General features: G+C 32.0%; 1 protein-coding gene across 6 annotated transcripts in view; it reads left to right on the forward strand.

The window, feature by feature from the left end:
- LOC105223481 (Down syndrome cell adhesion molecule-like protein Dscam2) overlaps window positions 1-17,281 on the forward strand; it is a 290,706-nt gene extending 273,425 nt beyond the window's left edge. For 5 of the 6 annotated variants that reach the window (XM_049459342.1, XM_049459344.1, XM_049459338.1 and 2 more), the window contains exon 9: window positions 16,015-17,281. In XM_049459342.1, coding sequence (XP_049315299.1) covers window positions 16,015-16,196 — 182 coding nt within the window. In that variant the 3' untranslated portion in view covers window positions 16,197-17,281. Of the gene's footprint in view, window positions 1-13,839; window positions 13,884-16,014 lie in introns of all 6 variants that reach the window. The other variant, XM_049459355.1, reaches the window with a different exon arrangement.
- Window positions 17,282-20,481: the final 3,200 nt, after the last annotated feature.

Consider the following 20,481-nt stretch of genomic DNA (forward strand, 5'->3'; position numbering starts at 1 on the left):
AACGGCAATGACAGCGGAGAGAAATCATAAAAACAAGTAACTTTACAAGTGAGCAACTTTGAGTTTTTCACGCTGCCACATATGAGTGGCACTAGTAGTGTTGATAAAGCATAAACACACAGACACAAAGCTGTATAAAACACCTATATACATATGTATGTGTAAATATATACTCATATATGTTTATATATTTCTATATTTGCTGTCACTTGTATTCAGCTTAAGCTTCATTTCAGTCATGTCTGTGTCTGCGGCTGTATATTTGCGCCTAGATGCGTGCTTGTGTTGTGACTTTAGCCTGCGTTGCCTAAAACCAAGCAAAAATTGCGGCCCATAAAGCATGTGTGGCAAGATAACCGCAGACAGCAAACTGAAATAAAAGCGTAGCAGCCAACACAGCTACAACAGCCAAAGCTGAAGCAAGATATAGTCCTGCAGACGCACGCATACAATTGCAAAAATACTCATATTCACAAACACACATGCCACGTATACACATACACACATATTCGCAAACATTTTCTTTTATGCAATTTTTTTGTTGTTTGTTTTATTTTTGTGTCTAGTACGTAGTCTATTGCAGTGTTTCATCCTTGAAGTGCTGTGAAAAGCGCAATGTTGTCATACATGTGCCACAAGTAGTGGCACAAACACACATCCTTACATGCTGCAGAGGCATATTGCCTACTTCTAGGCGCTTTGCCGGCAGTTTCTTTTCACTAAAACCATTATACATGCCTAATTAGCGTTTACATATAGCATGCTTTTGTTGCATTGAAGAATGTGCAAAGATTTATGTGCTTTTTTTGATTTAATTTTATTTCTTTTTTTCGTTCTATTTGCTTCCTTTTCTTTTGTATGTATGTATGTGTGTACATCTGTGCATAGACATAGTTGCTCTTTCAGTTGAAGACTTACAAGCCTGTTTTATGCCGCATTAAGTCACCTTAACGATGTGCTTACATTTATATTCAGGGTTATGTAAATATACATGTAAGCTTGGCATATTCCGCTTGAACCCCTTGCGGTGGCAACACAAACAATTATGAGTGCTTATCTCTACGCGTACAGCAGCAGGATTTTATTTTATCTTACTTCTTTTATCTTTGATTAAAGAAACTGTATTTTTAGATTTGTAAACGCATTGTTCGGCTGGAGTCGCCTCATTCTAAAAATTTTAAGAATTTCGCGAGTATGGATTTATAGAATCCTGCGGCAGCAATGCTCTCCCTATGTTGCCGAAATATAAAAATTATTGTCTCTTAACACACCTTTTTCTTCTTGTGCTATTTTGGTGGAGATACTTCTCGCCTCGCTTTCCATTAGTCAATATTTTGTTCGTACTCCTGAGCGTAAATATTTTCCAGTCCGATCGATTCTCCTTAAACACTTTTTTCTCTTAAATATTTTCCAGTCCGATCGATTTGTTTAAGACAAATTTTTCTCTTTTCATTTATTGTGTTTAGAATAATCGAAAATATCTTTTTGTGTTACTTTTCCCATCGATTCGGGCAACAGCTGTCACACTACTGGATTCGATGCTAAGGATTATAAGCTTAGCTTCTTCGTTTGTTCTGTATAATTTACATATATCAGCAGTTGATATTAGTGTGGAAAAATCTCAGTATAGTACAATTTTCAATTTTGTCGGAGAACGCTATTATGTTTGATCGGACCTAATATAGTTCTCGAGAATAGTTTTCGGTTAAAAAACAACACCAAATTTTTTTTGGTTGAGTAGCTCGAGAAATCTTGCCAACCGACTTCAAAAACACAGTTTCGAGAAAAACGCGCTTCAAGATGGCACACTTAACCCAGCTAGGCTCGAGAGCTCAATTTCTTAAGGCTGTATCTCCGAAGCTTTTACTCGGAAAAACTTAAAAATATTCTAGAGATGAATAAGACAAAAATAATAAAATAAATTTTCTGAAACCCGTACACCCAAGTAACCCTTCAATGAGTTACTCTTTGAATAAACCATGTTTTTGCGCCATGATTCGTTATTTTTACATTTAGGTCGAGTAGATTTCCTGTTTTATAAAATGGGTAAATAACAGTATTTTGTTTCAAAAAGTCTTGCTGCCATTGATAACCTCAATTTGTTTATAATTTGTTTAAAAGTTGATCATGAAACTTTCAATAGTCGAATTTCCTGCGCTGTACCTACAGTAATAATCTGTCAAAAGTTTTGACAATAGCAATTTATTTACCTCGCAATATTAAATTGTTGAAATAATTTTTTTTTATAATAGGGGTAAGCATCGAAAGCCGGAGTGCGGAACTTTAATCCCCTAAACTTAACATTCTCCCAACTCAGGCCTTTCCCATGGAACCACCGGCTAAATAGTATTTGGTGGGAGGGACAGGAGCTTTCAAGTATCAGTTTTGTCATTATAAATGCTGTCGCCTTGCTAACAACTTTCCATGTCTCAGTCGACTGACACATGAGTTTTCGTCAAATTATCGAGCGTAAAACTACCAGCGAGTGTGATTTTTAGTTTTCCACTTGAATTTAAAAATAGGGGGCAATAACATAGTACATGTTTAGAGTCTTCTATATACTCTGTACACGTCGGACAGTTCGAACTAATGTCGTTGTGTAACCTAGGTGAGATGGAAATGCAGGTCCCCATGTCGTCTGTCTATCCTTGAGTGGATGTTCGGTGGAAGCAACAGTTTTTGATTGATTCCTCTGTCTTTAACGATACTGTTTTAGGCGCTGATATAATCACTCGAGTTTATATTCCTGGAAGTCAATGGGTGGCATACTGACTAAGATTTAAGCTGCGTTGGTTGATATATCTGGCACTCCTCTACGGTTGGCACAATTCGTTCTTTCATGCTCTTGCTGTTTATGAGTAAAACTTTTGTTTTATGCTCCACCAGTTCCACATTCATAGAAGAGAACCATTGGCGTATAGCATTTAAGTACTCGTTGCATTTATGTCTTAGTTCGACTAATTGTTTGACCACTGCTACCACCATGATATTTTCTGCATAGTTTCACGTCCGTTGGTTGCTGTCTTCTTAGCACCCCGTCATACATGAGGTTCCATAATAGTGGACCTAATACTGAGCCTTGGGGTACTCCACTCGCGAGCACCTCTTGGTGCCATCATCTGTATCAAAAATCAGCCCTCTCAGTAGGTGTTTAAGCTGAAATATGGCTTATGCATTTATAGTCCTAGAGAGGCGCCAGAGCAAAATGGCACCTGGTATGTCATTGAAATTGATGACTGAAGTGTCAGAGCCTAGCAAGCAGAGTTTTTCATTGCATACACACATACATACGTATACATACATACATATATTACAATACATTTATAGAAAGTGTAGTTAAGCATTTATTGCAAGTATTTGTCAAAATTCAGCACCTTCCTCTTTAACCCATTTTTCCAATACTTGCAACACATCAATTTGCATACTAATCGCTGATTGCTAGCCTCTTGCAGATTCACTCTTTTAAGTCTGTAAGCCTCTGCTTTATTTTCAATCTACACCTAATTTACATAACCATTTATCGGTGGGTGTGTTTAGGGGTTAATCTAGCGGAGGTATACGAGTACAGCATTGCCACATGTCTTCATCATTGTTGAGCGTGTCGATCCTTTATTCCAACGCTAAAAGAATAAAGAACCAAAGAAATAAGTAAAATATTTAAAATATGCCAAAAATAACAACAATAATAAAAAGTGAAAAAACAAAAAGCTTCTCCTATTTTAAGCACAAATTTTGCAAGTGTGTATTTTTAGGCGAAAATCTCTCTTTTTCGCACTGCATAGTTGAACTGAGCACTATTGTTGACGTACTATACATATGTTCGCATAAATGTTTGTATGTTTATTTGGGAGTGTGTGTGTTTGTACGTAAAATGCTTCAAGTGTAGCTAAAACAACAAAAAGGGATTTCGAACACCATTCAGTGTCATCTAAATACATACATAAGTAACGGGTGATTTTTGGTAGGATTTTCATGCATTAGTATTTGACAGATCACGTGGGATTTCAGACATGGTGTCAAAGAGAAAGATGCTCAGTATGCTTTGACATTTCATCATGAATAGACTTACTAACGAGCAACGCTTGCAAATCATTGAATTTTATTACCAAAATCAGTGTTCGGTTCGAAATGTGTTTCGCGCGCGTGTTTTGTTCAGCGATGAGGCTCATTTCTGGTTGAATGGCTACGTAAATAAGCAAAATTGCCGCATTTGGGGTGAAGAGCAACCAGAAGCCGTTCAAGAACTGCCCATGCATCCCGAAAAATGCACTGTTTGGTGTGGTTTGTACGCTGGTGGAATCATTGGACCGTATTTTTTCAAAGATGCTGTTGGACGCAACGTTACGGTGAATGGCGATCGCTATCGTTCGATGCTAACAAACTTTTTGTTGCCAAAAATGGAAGAACTGAACTTGGTTGACATGTGGTTTCAACAAGATGGCGCTACATGCCATACAGCTCGCGATTCTATGGCCATTTTGAGGGAAAACTTCGGACAACAATTCATCTCAAGAAATGGACCCGTAAGTTGGCCACCAAGATCATGCGATTTAACGCCTTTAGACTATTTTTTGTGGGGCTACGTCAAGTCTAAAGTCTACAGAAATAAGCCAGCAACTATTCCAGCTTTGGAAGACAACATTTCCGAAGAAATTCGGGCTATTCCGGCCGAAATGCTCGAAAAAGTTGCCCAAAATTGGACTTTCCGAATGGACCACCTAAGACGCAGCCGCGGTCAACATTTAAATGAAAAAGTAAATGTCATGAACCAATCTAACGTTTCAAATAAAGAACCGATGAGATTTTGCAAATTTTATGCGTTTTTTTTTTTAAAAAAGTTATCAAGCTCTTAAAAAATCACCCTATATATGCAAGTGTGTTGGTGCTAGCGAATAGTGCGTCAGACAGCCAGCCAACAGCATCCAATGCAATTCGGAGAGTCAGCTGGCGAACGCGAAAGTCCTATGCAAATTTCTCGTTATTATTATGCTAAGCTAGAAGTAAACCATTTTAGTAAATTTTTGTGAATGTCGAAATGTAAACAAATTGAGAATGAATTTATGCATGCAGTGAAAAACAAAGCCAAATAAAAGTATACACACACGCGCACCTAAATATACACGCATACTCTTACATTGCCGCCTTGACAACTAAATACACCCTTCTAGTTAGATAAATGCTAAATGTGCATGGAGTTATCAAAATATGCTCACGCACACACACACACGCATTCGTACAAATGTGCGCATTTGTATATGTTTGACACTGTATTTAGGGATTTCTTTGTGGCTGGTGTCGGATAAGCGTCTTATCCAGCAGCAACAGCAGCATATGAGCCTGTCTGACTGATGTATATATGTAGTGCCGTTCGTGCGCTTTTGTGCTTTGCCACAGTGGATTTGTACTGATTGCCTTTTCTTATTTTATACTTTATTTGTTTTTTGTTTTTGTAATTTTCATTGTTTGTTTTTGTGTGCTGTAAACGCATAAATCCACTTTAAGTGGTCTTTTGCATGTGAATCCTTTTGCCAGCGCCGTCGTCGTCGCTGCTAACAACGATATCAGAAGTGGCAGCAACACTCATGTATGTATGTGTTAGGAGAGTTGTAAGCATTGCCGTGTAGGACATGTAGGTGATAAAAAAACTTTCCTTATTGAATTGAGCTTTGTATGAGATTACAAATTCACTGTATGCTTCACACAGTTTCTACCGATATGCCAAAATATATTAACAAATAAACTCACCCGAAAATTACTAGTCTGTAACTAGTTTGTAAAAATATTACAATCATTTTTTTTAACAGATTTTCTACCTAAATAAAAAATCATATTAACATATAAACTTATTCGAAATTAACTAGTCCGTAACTAGTTTTTAAAAATATTATAATTGCTTTCTTAACACATTTTCTAAAATTGTCTAGCTAAATGTATAAACAAATCAACTCATCCGAAAATAACTAGTTGGTAACTAGTTTTTTGAAAATATTATAATTGCTTTATTAACATATTTTCTATCTAAATAGCAAAATATATTAACAAATAAACTTATCCGAAACTAACTAGTCGGTAACTAGTACTATGCTTCTTAACAAAAAATTTGAATTAATTTTTTTAAGTTTTGCTTTCACAAAAACCTGCACATTTTCTTCAAATTATTGTTTATAATAATTTATTTCTATTTTTTCCTTTGTTCCACTATTCCAATTTCCCAAAGGTCGTCTTCGAATTTCGAAATCATGTCTATCGCTCCATTGTTTGAACCCTTTCTCGTATTATTTTCACGTTTTTTTCTGTTAATTCTTGTTTACTTTATTTTGGTGTTGCCGGCGTGGCTGTTGCTCTTATCAGAGGCATGCCACATACTTTTACGCACTCCGCGCACACAATCCTCTAGCTGTCATTTGACACGCTGGCAGATATCTATTTTACCACTTTGACTGCTCTATCGTGTTTTTTGGTGCGGCTGTTGTGTCGTTGGTACTTGAATGCCATCACTGTTATTTACATTTTTGTGCTAATTTTTTGCAGTTTTTGTTTTGGTTTTGGTTTATGTTTTTATTTTTGCTTTGACTTTTGTTGCTCTTTTTATTTTGGTTTCTTTGTTTGCAGCTGTTTTGCTGCTGCTTTTTTCTACATTTTTTTGTTTTCTTTGCTTTTGTTGTTTGTCAAAAATCCACATTTCAATGAAGTAAAGCACTTGCATAACTTATGTCGTCTCCTATTGCTTTGCCTGCTCAACTCAGCTCAGTTCAAAGGCTCAACAAATCCACCGCCGTAGAAAAATGTATGTTTGTTTTTTGGGTAACCTTTGTAACCCTTCTCAAGTGAATTAGATTTTATGAAACTTGAAACAGAATTCTAGAGTTGAATTATCACGACGTCTTAATTTAACTAGATTTTGCCACTCAAAAGAAACATTCAATTAAGTGATTTACAAATTTTTTTGGATCTATGGGACAGTGGCGCCAAATGCAGACTTTTTTTTGAGCAAAAACTAATATTTGTGGGGAAAGAGTATACTGTACGGTATGAAAGCTATTTTTTTATCATATTACAGATATAATTGTATAACGGTATATAGCAGTACTTTGTAGCTTATTAATTGTGAATTCTAAACATTTCTTATTCTCTTCTAAAAATGTTCCTGCTGATGACATTAAAGCTTACTCCTAAGCACATTTTCTCTAGCCTTGAATTCAACTAACTAACACTGTTATTACTCTCACATCAAGATCTTTCCACAAACGAATATTGCTCACAGCTAGCGAGCAGAAAAAATGCGAATCGAACATGACTTGTATATGCCTGGAGGACTCGGTCGTACACTTGTCGATTATGATATTCACTTATTCATATATTTTTTTTAATATTGGTTTTAAATCGTAGCATAAACAACAGACTTGATCTTTCCATCACTGGGTTAGTTATCAGGCTCTTTAGACATGTTGAGCAGAAGATCCGCCTTGAAGACAAACCCACTTGTGTGGTTGTCTGATTGCAAAATGGAAACAATGAAATTTCTCTTTTTTTGAAGTCTCAATTTCAAGTATTTTGATATCAACTTCTCTTCATGCATCAAATAGCAAAGTGGATATACATAGCTACTTATCACTTAAACTTCACATAAGTGTGAATAAAAAAGCATTCACTTCCCGAAATCCTCTTATGAAAGCAAACACCTATTTACAACAAATTGTATGAAGTTAAGCAAGCAGTTTGGCTGATAGGATTAAGTTGTAGTTTTGCATTTAAATACGCTTCCATGAAATTACCAACATGAAACCCAAAACAAGCCCAACAAACAATTGAAGATGAAAAGGGGAAAAATAAAGCAAAAGGATTGCATAATTGAATCGCCTGCTGCTAAACAAGTAAATACTAATTTAAGCCTTCGGGTATGCATTGTGCAAGTGTTTGTGTAGTTCAACCTTTGTGTTTTGAAAATTAAACTAGTTTCTCTATTCTATTATACTTTATGCTTCAATTGTGTTGAATTCAAATCAAGGCTGTATTTTTAAAGTGAAGGAGGGACGAGGGACACATTCATGAATTTCGAAGACGCCTGTCTGCTGTTTCCGAACCTAAAGGCCTTGTAAGGTCATGCGACTTGCACCAGCAGACACGAATCATGCGTGGCAACTTGTTTGGGGTGTTGGCGGTGGTACAAAAGAATCGTTTAAATAATAATTCAAAGTATGTATTCTATGAAGTAGAAGTGTAATGTCTTACATCTATTTTAGTTTGTACACATTCGCTTCTGCTCTACGAGGAAAAAAGTGGTGTATAAGGTGCATTTATGTAAGAGTACGAGTAAAGTATGAAATTATTTAAGCTCAGAAGAGTATTTTCTCATATATAGGTGATTTTTTAAGAGCAAAATCTCATCGGTTCTTTATTTGAAACGTTAGATTGGTTCATGACATTTACTTTTTGAAGATAATTTCATTTAAATGTTGACCGCGGCTGCGTCTTAGGTGGTCCATTCGGAAAGTCCAATTTTGGGCAACTTTTTCGAGCATTTCGGCCGGAATAGCCCGAATTTCTTCGGAAATGTTGTCTTCCAAAGCTGGAATAGTTGCTGGCTTATTTCTGTAGACTTTAGACTTGACGTAGCTCCACAAAAAATAGTCTAAAGGCGTTAAATCGCATGATCTTGGTGGCCAACTTACGGGTCCATTTCTTGAGATGAATTGTTGTCCGAAGTTTTCCCTCAAAATGGCCATAGAATCGCGAGCTGTGTGGCATGTAGCTCCATCTTGTTGAAACCACATGTCAACCAAGTTCAGTTCTTCCATTTTTGGCAACAAAAAGTTTGTTAGCATCGAACGATAGCGATCGCCATTCACCGTAACGTTGCGTCCAACAGCATCTTTGAAAAAATACGGTCCAATGATTCCACCAGCGTACAAACCACACCAAACAGTGCATTTTTCGGGATGCATGGGCAGTTCTTGAACGGCTTCTGGTTGCTCTTCACCCCAAATGCGGCAATTTTGCTTATTTACGTAGCCATTCAACCAGAAATGAGCCTCATCGCTGAACAAAACACGCGCGCGAAACACATTTCGAACCGAACACTGATTTTGGTAATAAAATTCAATGATTTGCAAGCGTTGCTCGTTAGTAAGTCTATTCATGATGAAATGTCAAAGCATACTGAGCATCTTTCTCTTTGACACCATGTCTGAAATCCCACGTGATCTGTCAAATACTAATGCATGAAAATCCTAACCTCAAAAAAATCACCCGTTATGTATAGTATTTCTATATTCCCATATGAGAGTATATTCTCATATTTGTTGAGACGATAGAAACAGGTGAGTTGCTAGTTTTAGAACCTTAAACTCTATTGATAAAAATTGGATTTGTTATACCTCGTACTGTTAAATTGCAGAAAATTTGCATTTAACAATAGTTGATAGTCTTTCAATTTATATTCTCTATTTTTGGTGTAATGAATCGAACAGACAACTGGTATAAATGTAAAAGACTGGTATAAATTAAGCAGCTATAGGGTAACTGTCAGCTTATATCACTTTAGCGAGGAATGCTCATACTCTCTTGTGTTTAATTCAACTCACTTAACTCACTTGTTGCTTTCACAAATAAGTTTCTGAGAGAGAAAAAGAGAGAGAGAGAAAGAGAGGGCAGAGTGAGAGAGAAGTGTCCCAATAGCAAAAGCAGTAGGTAGTAGTAGCAAAGATTTGTTGAATCGAATACGTCTAACATTTTTATTCAAGTATCCACATACTTTGAGTAACTAAACACAATCTAACTCTTTCTTATCACAAATCAATCTGATTTCTTCTTCTAACACCGGTTCTAACTGCGTGATGATGCAACACAAAGCCATTTTTATTGCTTCGTGAATCTGTATTATAAATTTTTCAAGAATTGTCAACACAAAAAGCACCAATTAGCCCAAAAGTCAGCAGTTCACATCTTTCTTGTCAAATTTCCATCCCGTCAGTTTTAGTATTTAGTCTCGTCAGTCGGTGCTTAGTTAAAGTAGAGAATCTGCTTGTTTGACATGCTTTCTGTATGTTGTCTGCACCAATTGTGTGTACTGTAGCATTTTGTAGCCAAAACACACACATCCGCACTCGCACATATGAAATATTAAATTCCTTTTGATTATAATTTCATTCCTGTTTGCTGTCCACAAATAAATTCATTTGCTTGTCAGCCAGCTAGTCAACTAGTCAACTGGCAACACTAAGCCCACAATAGTCGACTGTGAAGTAAGAAACTTCAATTTTATTTTAATTATGTTATTTTTATATTTTTCTTGCAGTGGGTAATTTCAAAAATAGTATTAGTAGCTTTTGAACTTAGGTTGGAAAGTATTTTTTTTGCCAGTATTATATTTATATTTCATATTATTTACACTTTAAATTATTATTTTAAAAATTAAATTTGTACTTTTTTGGCACTTTTTCGTATAATATATTTTCTTCATCCGTTAACTTCAACTATTTCATATTTGTATACAATTTTCTTAAAACCAAACTTAAAATGTTGTTTCAACAGACTTATTTTCTAAACTCGGCGTTTTTTGCACAAAAATTTAATATTTCAAAGTTGTTAATATAATTCTTACAGAAGTTTTTGGCAAATCGCTCCATTTTAAGCAAATAATTTACTAAACTTTAGCATTTTCAGCTTTAATATAAAAATATAAATATAATTTTTTAGTCTGAAATAATTGAGAAAATAATACCGAGCAATATTTTAGATCAACTTGAGTGTTTTTTCCTATTTTTGTTATTTATTTTATTTTTTTCATATTTTTTGGCTTTTAATTTTCGGTTTTTGCCACATTACCCGTACAAAGAATTAAATAAACACTTATTTTAATATTGCATTTGTGCTACGCATACTATATTTTACAATCTTTTGTATACATATATATTCCTAATTTATTCATTTTCAATTATATGCAGAATAATAGTTTTTATTTTACTGATTTTGTATTTGACAAACGCATTAATTAGCAAATACAATATATTCAAAAAAACAAAACTGTTTAGTTTCATTATTTGCATAGGAAAAATATTTATGATTTTATTAAAAATAGTAGATATACATACAGATATATTTTCATATGTTTACCATAAAACTTACGCTTTTTTTAGCAACTAAAATTTTATTTAAAATACTAGCACAGGTTCATATGGTTAGTTTTTATTTTGACTTGATTTGTCTTGCAACAATGTTGCTGCAACATTCATGCCTACTTTATGCACTTTTATTAAGATGAGTTCAACAGTTTGCTGTTGAAAGTGAAAAACGTATATCTGAGCTTATAAAAATATATTTATTTTTGGGTTTATAGTAAAGTCGATGGGTATATTTGGGCATATCAATGTTATTAATATTATATTATTTAGAATTCGTGGGTAAAAGTTCAATCGATTCTTCACTAAATTAATATTCTTTTATATATTTTTTGAATTTTCATATGCGAGTTCACTATGATTAGAGAAGTATTTCATATACAACTTTCTCAACAAAATTTCCTATAAAATATTTGCAATTAAAACAAAATTAATTTTCAAACTAACGAACATTAGGGGTGTTTGTTGATTTTTGGCCTCTACACTTGTGAGTGATTGATGCGTTTCCTATTCACAATCACTTCTACATTTAAAAGTATGTACATACATATGTGTTAGTTCGGAACAATTTCGATTTGTCTGTCATGCTAACGAACATTTGGTATTTCAATTAAAAATTTTTACATTAGTCATACATCTCTGTCATCGAAGCAGAAAGCTGCAAACGTACATATGTATATTTGTACTTGTTGTTAGTGTAAAATTTCTCATAATTACAGTTTGAATAGTCTACATACGAGGGCTGTCCGATAAATAACCGACCTAACCATGATGAACGCGACTTTTTCAAAAAATTTTTTTTTATTTTTCTACATAGTCTCCTTGTAACTCCACACACTTCTCCCAGCGATGCTCCCATCTCTGCAACCCTTCCAAATAGTACTTGGCGTCTTTGTCTGCAAAATACGAGTTCACGAAAGAGATTGCCTCCTCATTTGACGAAAATCTCTGGCCGCCGAGCGCAGTTTTAAGTTGAGGAAAGAAAAAAAAGTCGCTTGGTGCTAGATCCGGTGAATAAGGTGGATGGTCAAGCAGTTCGAACCGCAATTCGTGGATTTTCGCCATGGCGACTGTTGAGGTGTGAGATGGTGCGTTGTCTTGGTGGAACAAGACTTTCTTTTTTTGCAAATGTGGCCGATTTTTCGAAATTTCTTCCTTTAGCTTGTCCAATAATGATGCGTAGTATGCTCCTGTTATAGTTTTTCCTTTTTCAAGATAGTCGATAAAAATAATTCCATGGCTGTCCCAAAAAACACTCGCCATCACTTTCCCAGCCGAATACACAGCTTTAGGTTTTTTTGGGGCTGGTTTCCCCTTTTCAATCCACTGTTTAGATTGGTTTTTTGTTTCGGGCGTATAATGATGAATCCAAGTTTCGTCTACAGTTATCAATCGGCGCCAAAACTCGGTCTTATTGCCTCTAAACTGAGCCAACAGAGCGCTGGAAATGTTCATGCGCGCACGTTTGTGGTCTAGCGTAAGCAAACGCGGCACCCAACGCGCGGACAGCTTTCTCATGCCCAAATCTTGGTTTAATATGTGACAAACAGTTTCTTTTGACATCTTCATAATCTCAGCTATTTCCCTAACTTTAATCCTTCGGTCGTTTAGTACCAATTGATGAACTTTAGCGATGTTATCGTTAGTGGTTACAGTTTTTGGACGCCCAGGATGTTCATCATCTTCCAAGCTCCTGCGACCACGTTTAAATTCAGTTGCCCAAAATTTTACGGTGGTAAACGATGGTGCAGAGTCACCATACACAGAGCCCAACTCATCTTTGATTTGTGAAGGCGTATTTCCTTTCAAAAATAAAAATTTAATTACAGCTCGATATTCAATTTTTTCCATTTTGGGGAAATCACCGAAATAGACTCACAAAAACGACTGTCAACAGATAATTGCGCAAGATAAATTTCTGAAATTTTGGCGAGTAGCTATTATAATATGCACAATTTGAAGTAGAAACTTTTTTTTCAGATGTGCCGCTAGCTTCACGTGATTATAGTTTAGATAGTCGACATAGTTGAAAGTATTAAATACGCACATGTTACTGTTTGTAATATGACACATGACCGGCATTTGCTGCTTTCTCAGAAACATGAGCAATCACATTTCCGTTTCCAGTTACTTCCGCATTACCTTTGCACATACTTGTTTAGGAATGTGTATGCGAATGTAATGAACTGCAGTATCAAATGCTAGTTTTTATGGATTGGAAAATATGCCAATTAATATCCTAATACATATGTGGGTACGTATGTACTTTTGTATATACATATTTGCTACAAACTATATAAAGGCTCTTACTGAGGAAAATAATCAACACAATTGTGGTTGATAACTCTTCTTCTTCGCCTTTATTATTCATTATCGTCACATACGTTTAAATGTGTTATATAAAATATATATATATGTATATATATACATATACGCATATATAATTTGAAAACATTATATATATATTTTTTATATATACATATGTACTATATATCTATACACAACAAAAGCATTAGACTTTCAAAACCAATAATTTCTGCTACTTGTAGTCTTATATTCACCCATACATAACTACATACATATTATACATATGTAAATAAATATATATATAATTTAAGTATTTGAGCATAAAATTTTTGAATCGAAGCTTTTTGTGCATTTAACTCATTTATAAATATTATCACCTATTCTTTATCTATTAATGCTTGCATACGTAAAGCGGATATAATACAGGATGTTACGCTCTAACGGAGAGCGCCTGAAGTAAGTTTGTATTGTATTTATGAAACGACATGTAAACACACTATACGCACAATTACACATGCATACATACATACATACAGACATTTAAATATTATCGCAAAGAATTACACTAATATCCTGCGATTGAATTATTGAACCTAAAATAGCTAATTTACATTTTCCAATTATTTTGTCGATTATTTTTTATTTTATAAAAAATCATTTTCTTTAATTTGAACATTAGTTGTACACATATTTATATACATTTTTTATAAGTTGCTTCTAACTTTTATGCAATTATTTTAATATAAAACGCAAACAAATATTGAAATTATAATGTCGAAGCACTTATGTGCATAAAATTTATTTTATTTTTTTTTAAATATGTTTTGAAGTTTTCTGTAACTACAGTTGTTTAATGTTTTTTTTTTTTATTTTTTTTTTTTTATCAAAAATTTATGTAGATAACTCTAAAGTTTTTTTATTTAAAGAAAATATATTTTTTTTTTATAATTAAAAAAGTTAACTAAAAACTCTAAAGCTTGACTCTGATTCATATATAGCCTCACATTTTATTAAAAATAATAACTTATGTAAATTAGTCCAAAGTTTTAGCTAAAATACGCAAGTACCACTGCTTTAATTTAAATAGCTTGAGCTACATTTCATGTTCCTTATAATCATTATCCGTACAAAAAGTGATTCAACAGCACCAAATCACATGACTTATAAAAGGAGCGTTGAAAAATGTAGGAATTTATAAAGAGTTCGTAATGTAAATAGCACCACAAATTATCGTTTTCTGGAGTCAGGCTTTCTGGAGAGATTTTTCAGAAATTTTCGAACTTCACATATATGTAGATTTTTGGTTAATTAACTACCAGTTAAGCCAGTAATCTCTCGTGTCGCTCTTATATATGGATTTTTAGATACTTTTGCCACAGAAAACGCGTAATTCAAATTTTGACTTAGACAGCTGATTTGACAGGGTTCCACACTGGTAAAAAGATACCCTATAATTGGTCTACGAGTATGTAATCCAAGTTCAATCTTCAGTAAATAAATATATTAGAGCTGTAATTGCGACAAAAATTGTATGTGCCCCGTTACTAAGTGACTATTTTTTCTCTACATCATATTGCGACATAAAATTGTCAGCTTCCGCTATCAGATATAACCAATATATAACCGTTTTATAACCAAACTCAAATTTTGTTTCAATATAATTACGTGATTCTTCCTTCGCCTGTAAACTTATGAAAAATGATGTTACGTTATTTTGCATTTTAGGTGGCGATATGTATATATGTATGTATATCTCACGAAGAAACAATGAACATGAATATATTCTTAGAAGAAACTCAAATGATTTTATTAAAAAATACGTAAATTTGTTTTTTTTAATTAACTTTAATTGATAATTTTTTTTAATTTGAATTACAAATTTTTCTTTAAATTTTAGAAGTATTTTTTTCAACTTTAATTAATTTTTTTAATTAATTTTCTTTTTAATTTTAATTAGTTTAATTTAATTTTTTACAATTTTACAAATTTTTCTTTTATTTTTTGTTGAAATTTTTTCAACTTTAATTAATTTTTTTTATTGAAATTAAATTTTTTTAATTATAATTATTATTTTTTATTTTAATTAGTTTAATTTATTTTATTATTATATTAATTTTTTTCAATTCAATAAAAATAAATCGTTGTTCAGACATATTAAGATTTTAGTTTGAAAAAATTTAAATTTATTGCAAATAAAATTTTTTAAATTTTAATTAATTTTTTTAATTTTAATTAATTTTTTATTTTAATTTTAATTAAAAATTTTTTTATTTTAATTAATTTTTTTAATTTTATTAATTTTAGTATAAATTTTTTTTATTTATTTAATTTATTACTGTTATTTTAATTTAATTTTATTTTTAATTTTAATTTTTTTAATTTAATTTAAATTTTATTTTATTTTTTTTTTAATTTTATTAATTTTTTATTTTATTAGTTATTAATTTTTAATTTTAGTACATATTTATTACTATTATTCTTTTTAACCACTCAAAAGCTATATTTAAGCACAGCTAATAATTAATTCTCTTTCTTACCCAAACAACATTACTAATTAATTTTTTTTATTTTGCTCTTCTCCTCGCAGATTCACCATATCACGACGTAAGCGGCCTACCCAACCCCTATAATATGGAGCATATGGAACAGGATGAAGTGATACCACCACAGCAGCACATGTCACTGAGTTACGATGACAGTTTCGAGGGTGAATACTCGTCAACGCCCAATTCACGGAATCGTCGTGTCATACGCGAAATTATCGTCTAATAAATAAACATTAAACATAATAGAAAGTGAAATGAACGAAAACCGTTATACAATAGGTATAAATTACAACGTATGAGGAGGCAGGGGAGCGACATACAGAGAGTGTGTGTGTGTTGTGTAAAAGTGCCAACCACGTGCAACTAAGCGAAAAATATTAATTAAAACTGTAATGTCTCCGTGTGCATAAAGGAGCGGAACACACACACACACACAAAAAGCCAGAAATCTTTAACGAAATGTTTTATAAATTTTTATGTGTTATTTTTAAGAAAATAAGTAATATACAACAACATGAACGAAAAATTTACAAAAGTGGAGTAAAATCTAAATGAGCACCGTCAACTTAACAATACGTGCACACAAATACCATACATACAAATACACACACATACATTGTCAAGTACTGGCAATGCAACGCACACACACACATAAGAAAATTTGCACCGAAATTTCAACAGCAGAAGCCGTTATGCGATTTTTCTTGCAAAATGTTGAATAATTGGAGTGCAGCAGTTGCGACGGGTGGCAACATCGCTTGTATATGCAATGTATATGTGGAGCTGGCAACATACCAATTATTTGTGTGAGTAAATTTGCATAAATTTTTGTATAAATAATTTTGATTATTTTTCAAAATACACACACACACATACATATGCAGCTACAAACACATTTTCATAAGCATAAGTGTATATGTGTGTGTGTGTATATTTTAGGCAACTGCCATAAGTTGCTTTTTGCCATTTGCAGTTCACGCACTTTTTTTACTTTCTCCATACTCACTCATACACACACTCACGCACTCATTAATTTCATATACACCCACACACGCCAAATTCTCACCCAATCATGCATTACATATTTGCACTTATTGAATGCGTTTTAAGCCACACCAACTAACTCTACGAGTATTTGTTTACCCAACGAAACAAAAAAATATTCAAAAATTCAACGAAAAGCGAAAACTACGACAACAACAACAAAAACATAAAAACAACGTATTTGAAAGTTGCCATTTTTTATAACTTTTAGTACATAATTAAAGTATATAAGCAAAATATTTTTAAAATTTTTTTTATTTTATTTTACAAAAAATTAATTATTTTACGAAAATCTGCAACTAGCGAAAAATGTTGCAAGTGTAGTAGTAGTAGTTAGCGTAGTGGTAAAAATATTGGCAGTAGAAACCGTTATTCATTTATATTTTGAGGCCTTACCACTGGCTTCTTTGCAGCGCCAAGCGGTGAAACGTGTGTATGTGTGTGTGCGTGAGTGTATGAACGTGCCTGCGACACATGCTGCTGTGACAGTGGCATCACCATTAACCATATTTTCGACTGTAAACAAAGCAAAAAATGTAACAAAAAAAAATCAAAAATTGCAAAAAAAAATGTTAAGCAGAAAATAGTAAGAAAAAGCTAAATGCAATTAAGTGCATGTGCATTTAAGCGTGAATAAGAAGCAACAGCCCAAGTTTACTAAATACTTATTAATTAGGTAGCATAGCGGCGTAGTGGAGAAAAGCGAAAGGAAAAGAAAAAACGTACACAGAAAACTGCAAAGGCGTGCATTAACGAATTTCCACAGTAAACTGCAAAAATGCATATGAATATATGTACGTATGTATAGTATGTATGTAAGTATAGCATGTATGTATCTGTGTATATACAAATGTGCAGGTGAAGCTTCAATATATAAACTGAAACCATGAAATCTTTACATAGTTGTCAAAAACTGCCAAAACATAACCTAAAAGATAAGAAAAAAATTTCAAATTCACCATAACCTTGACAAATAAAAAAAACTAAATTTTTTTCAATTATTTTATATATTTTACATATATTTTTCACAAATAAATATTATATATTTTTTTTTTATTAATATATTTTTCAAACTATTTTTTTACATACATTTTTTCACTCAGTTGCAATATTTTTGCATAATATTGCTCACCAAAAATATTTTTTATAGAAAAATAGTAAATATTTTCACATATAATAAATTTTTATTTGAAAAACCAATATTTTCCTACAATAATAATAAACAAATTTTTTTCGGTACATTTAGACTTGTTTTTATAAGCAAAGATTTTAATATTTTTTAAAAGCAAAAAACCAAAAATTCTCTCACCAAGCACATATGTATATATATTATATATGTACATACATAGACATATACTATACATGCTTTATACATTTACTTATATTATATATACGAGTATACATACATATATTATTACATTTGTATTTCTCCTTTCACAGATCACAGCATTTTAAATTACCTGGAAACTGTTCTGAAACTTAAGTTGTTATTACTAGTTTTTTTTTGCATTTGTTCAAGACAGCACCGCATTTACGAAATTAGTTCAAGTTTGTTAAACAAGAAAAAATTTTTTTTCCAAAAATTGTGATGAACTGCCGCTTCCATAAATTTCTTAAGCATGACACACCTTCAATTGCAAACTAAAAACGAAAAACTTATGTGAAAGCTGTTCACCGCTGTTACTAAACTTTTTATTGAAGCTTTTTTATTTGAGCTTTCACTTCGTTAAATCACAAATACATTTTTTTTAGTATTTTTTTTTTAGAATTTTCGTTTACATTGTTACTGCTGCTTCGGTTGCAATATTTGCAAAATATATTGAGTTTTTTGTAGCATATGAGTTATTATTTAGCATTGAAGTGCCACATTTGAGTGAAAGTGAATTGAATAATAGCAATTGAATAGTTAATGAAAGCTAAGTGAAATGTTAACAAAAATCTGCAGCACTGACACAAAGCGAACCTAAGCTGGGCAGCACATTTTTGGCTTAATTGAGGGTAGTAAAAAAGGTGTTCCGAAAAATAACGAAGTCTCGAAAAAAGAAAAAATGTGTAAAGCTTTCGGTGTTTGTAAGCTCGAAAACATGAAAACTGATACAAAATAACGCACTAGTTAAATTTCAATTCAGAAAACTTTGTATGATTTTAAAAGCATTAGGAAATTATTTTCAAACTTTCGAAAGCTTTCGCTTTTTAATGATAATTTTGATATCCCTTTTTTATTTTACTAATATATGAAAATTTTTTCGGTACTGTTGTTAAAACTTATATTTTTGTATTAGTAGGTACATATTTCTATACTTTTCGTATTTTCTTAAAATGATACCACCTATAGCGGCAGCTTGAGTGAGCTACTGAGTGAAAGCTCTAATAAGTAACTGAACTTACTTGCTTCCATTCGAGCTCTAATTATACGTTATGTCGATTTGATTTGATTTGAAAATAAAAATAAAGATTAATGACGTTGCTTGTAGCAATTTCACCAAAATGAGCTTTCACTAAAAAGTTTCTAGAGTTGTTTTTATAAAATCTTAGTGCAGGCTGTTTAAAAGTCGTTTCAACTATAAATAATATTTAATATTTGTGGGAAAAAATATTAAGAAATATGTAATATTATGTTCCTTAATTGCACCTAAATGAATTTTCACTAAAAGATTTCCAAAGTTGTCTCCAAAAGCTTAATGAACACTATTTAACCTCTTCACCGCTCGAACCGCTTTTCAAAAACTCGAGTTTTAAGAGCTTCGCGTTTTAAGTGCTTTCTCAACTTTAATTATAATTTAAATGCTCTTTTGTAGCTTTAATATTTGCTTCAAATACAAACCGTTTGCTTTAAGCTGAAAATGTGCTGCCGTGGAGAAAAAGAGTGCAAAGTTATACGGCCATTAATTTTGGCTACCAAGAGATATCAAAAAATGTGTTGTTTTTTATTTTATTTAGAAGAGGGTTATCTTTTTTATCAAACATATAATATATCGTTAATTACTGTTTTTTGTGAATTTGTGTAAAATTTTTCCTGGTACTTTTTTTATTCCATTTTTAAAATCATAATATCTCTTATTAATACATTTTTTTTGTACTTTTTATTAAATATTTTTTTTTATTAAAATTTTTTTTATATTTTTTTTTTAAGTTTTTTTTTTAATTTTTTATTATAATATAGAATATATATATTTTTTTTGTTATTAATTTTTTCTTAATATATATCTTTTTAATATTTTTTCATATATTTTTATTTCTTTTATTACATAGATATTTTTTTTATTTATTTTTTTTTGTTTCGATTGTTGTTTTTTAATTTTTTTAAATGTTTTAAAGATTTTCTAATATTTTTTATTAAAATTTTTTTTATTGTAAATACTTATTTTTAAATTTATTGGCATATATTTTTTATTTTTTTTTTAATATTTATTATTTAAATATTTATTTTTTCATTAACATTTTTTTTTAACATATAGCTTTTT

Source organism: Bactrocera dorsalis, chromosome 1 (genome assembly GCF_023373825.1).
Source record: "Bactrocera dorsalis isolate Fly_Bdor chromosome 1, ASM2337382v1, whole genome shotgun sequence".
Taxonomy (NCBI): Eukaryota; Metazoa; Arthropoda; class Insecta; order Diptera; family Tephritidae; genus Bactrocera; species Bactrocera dorsalis.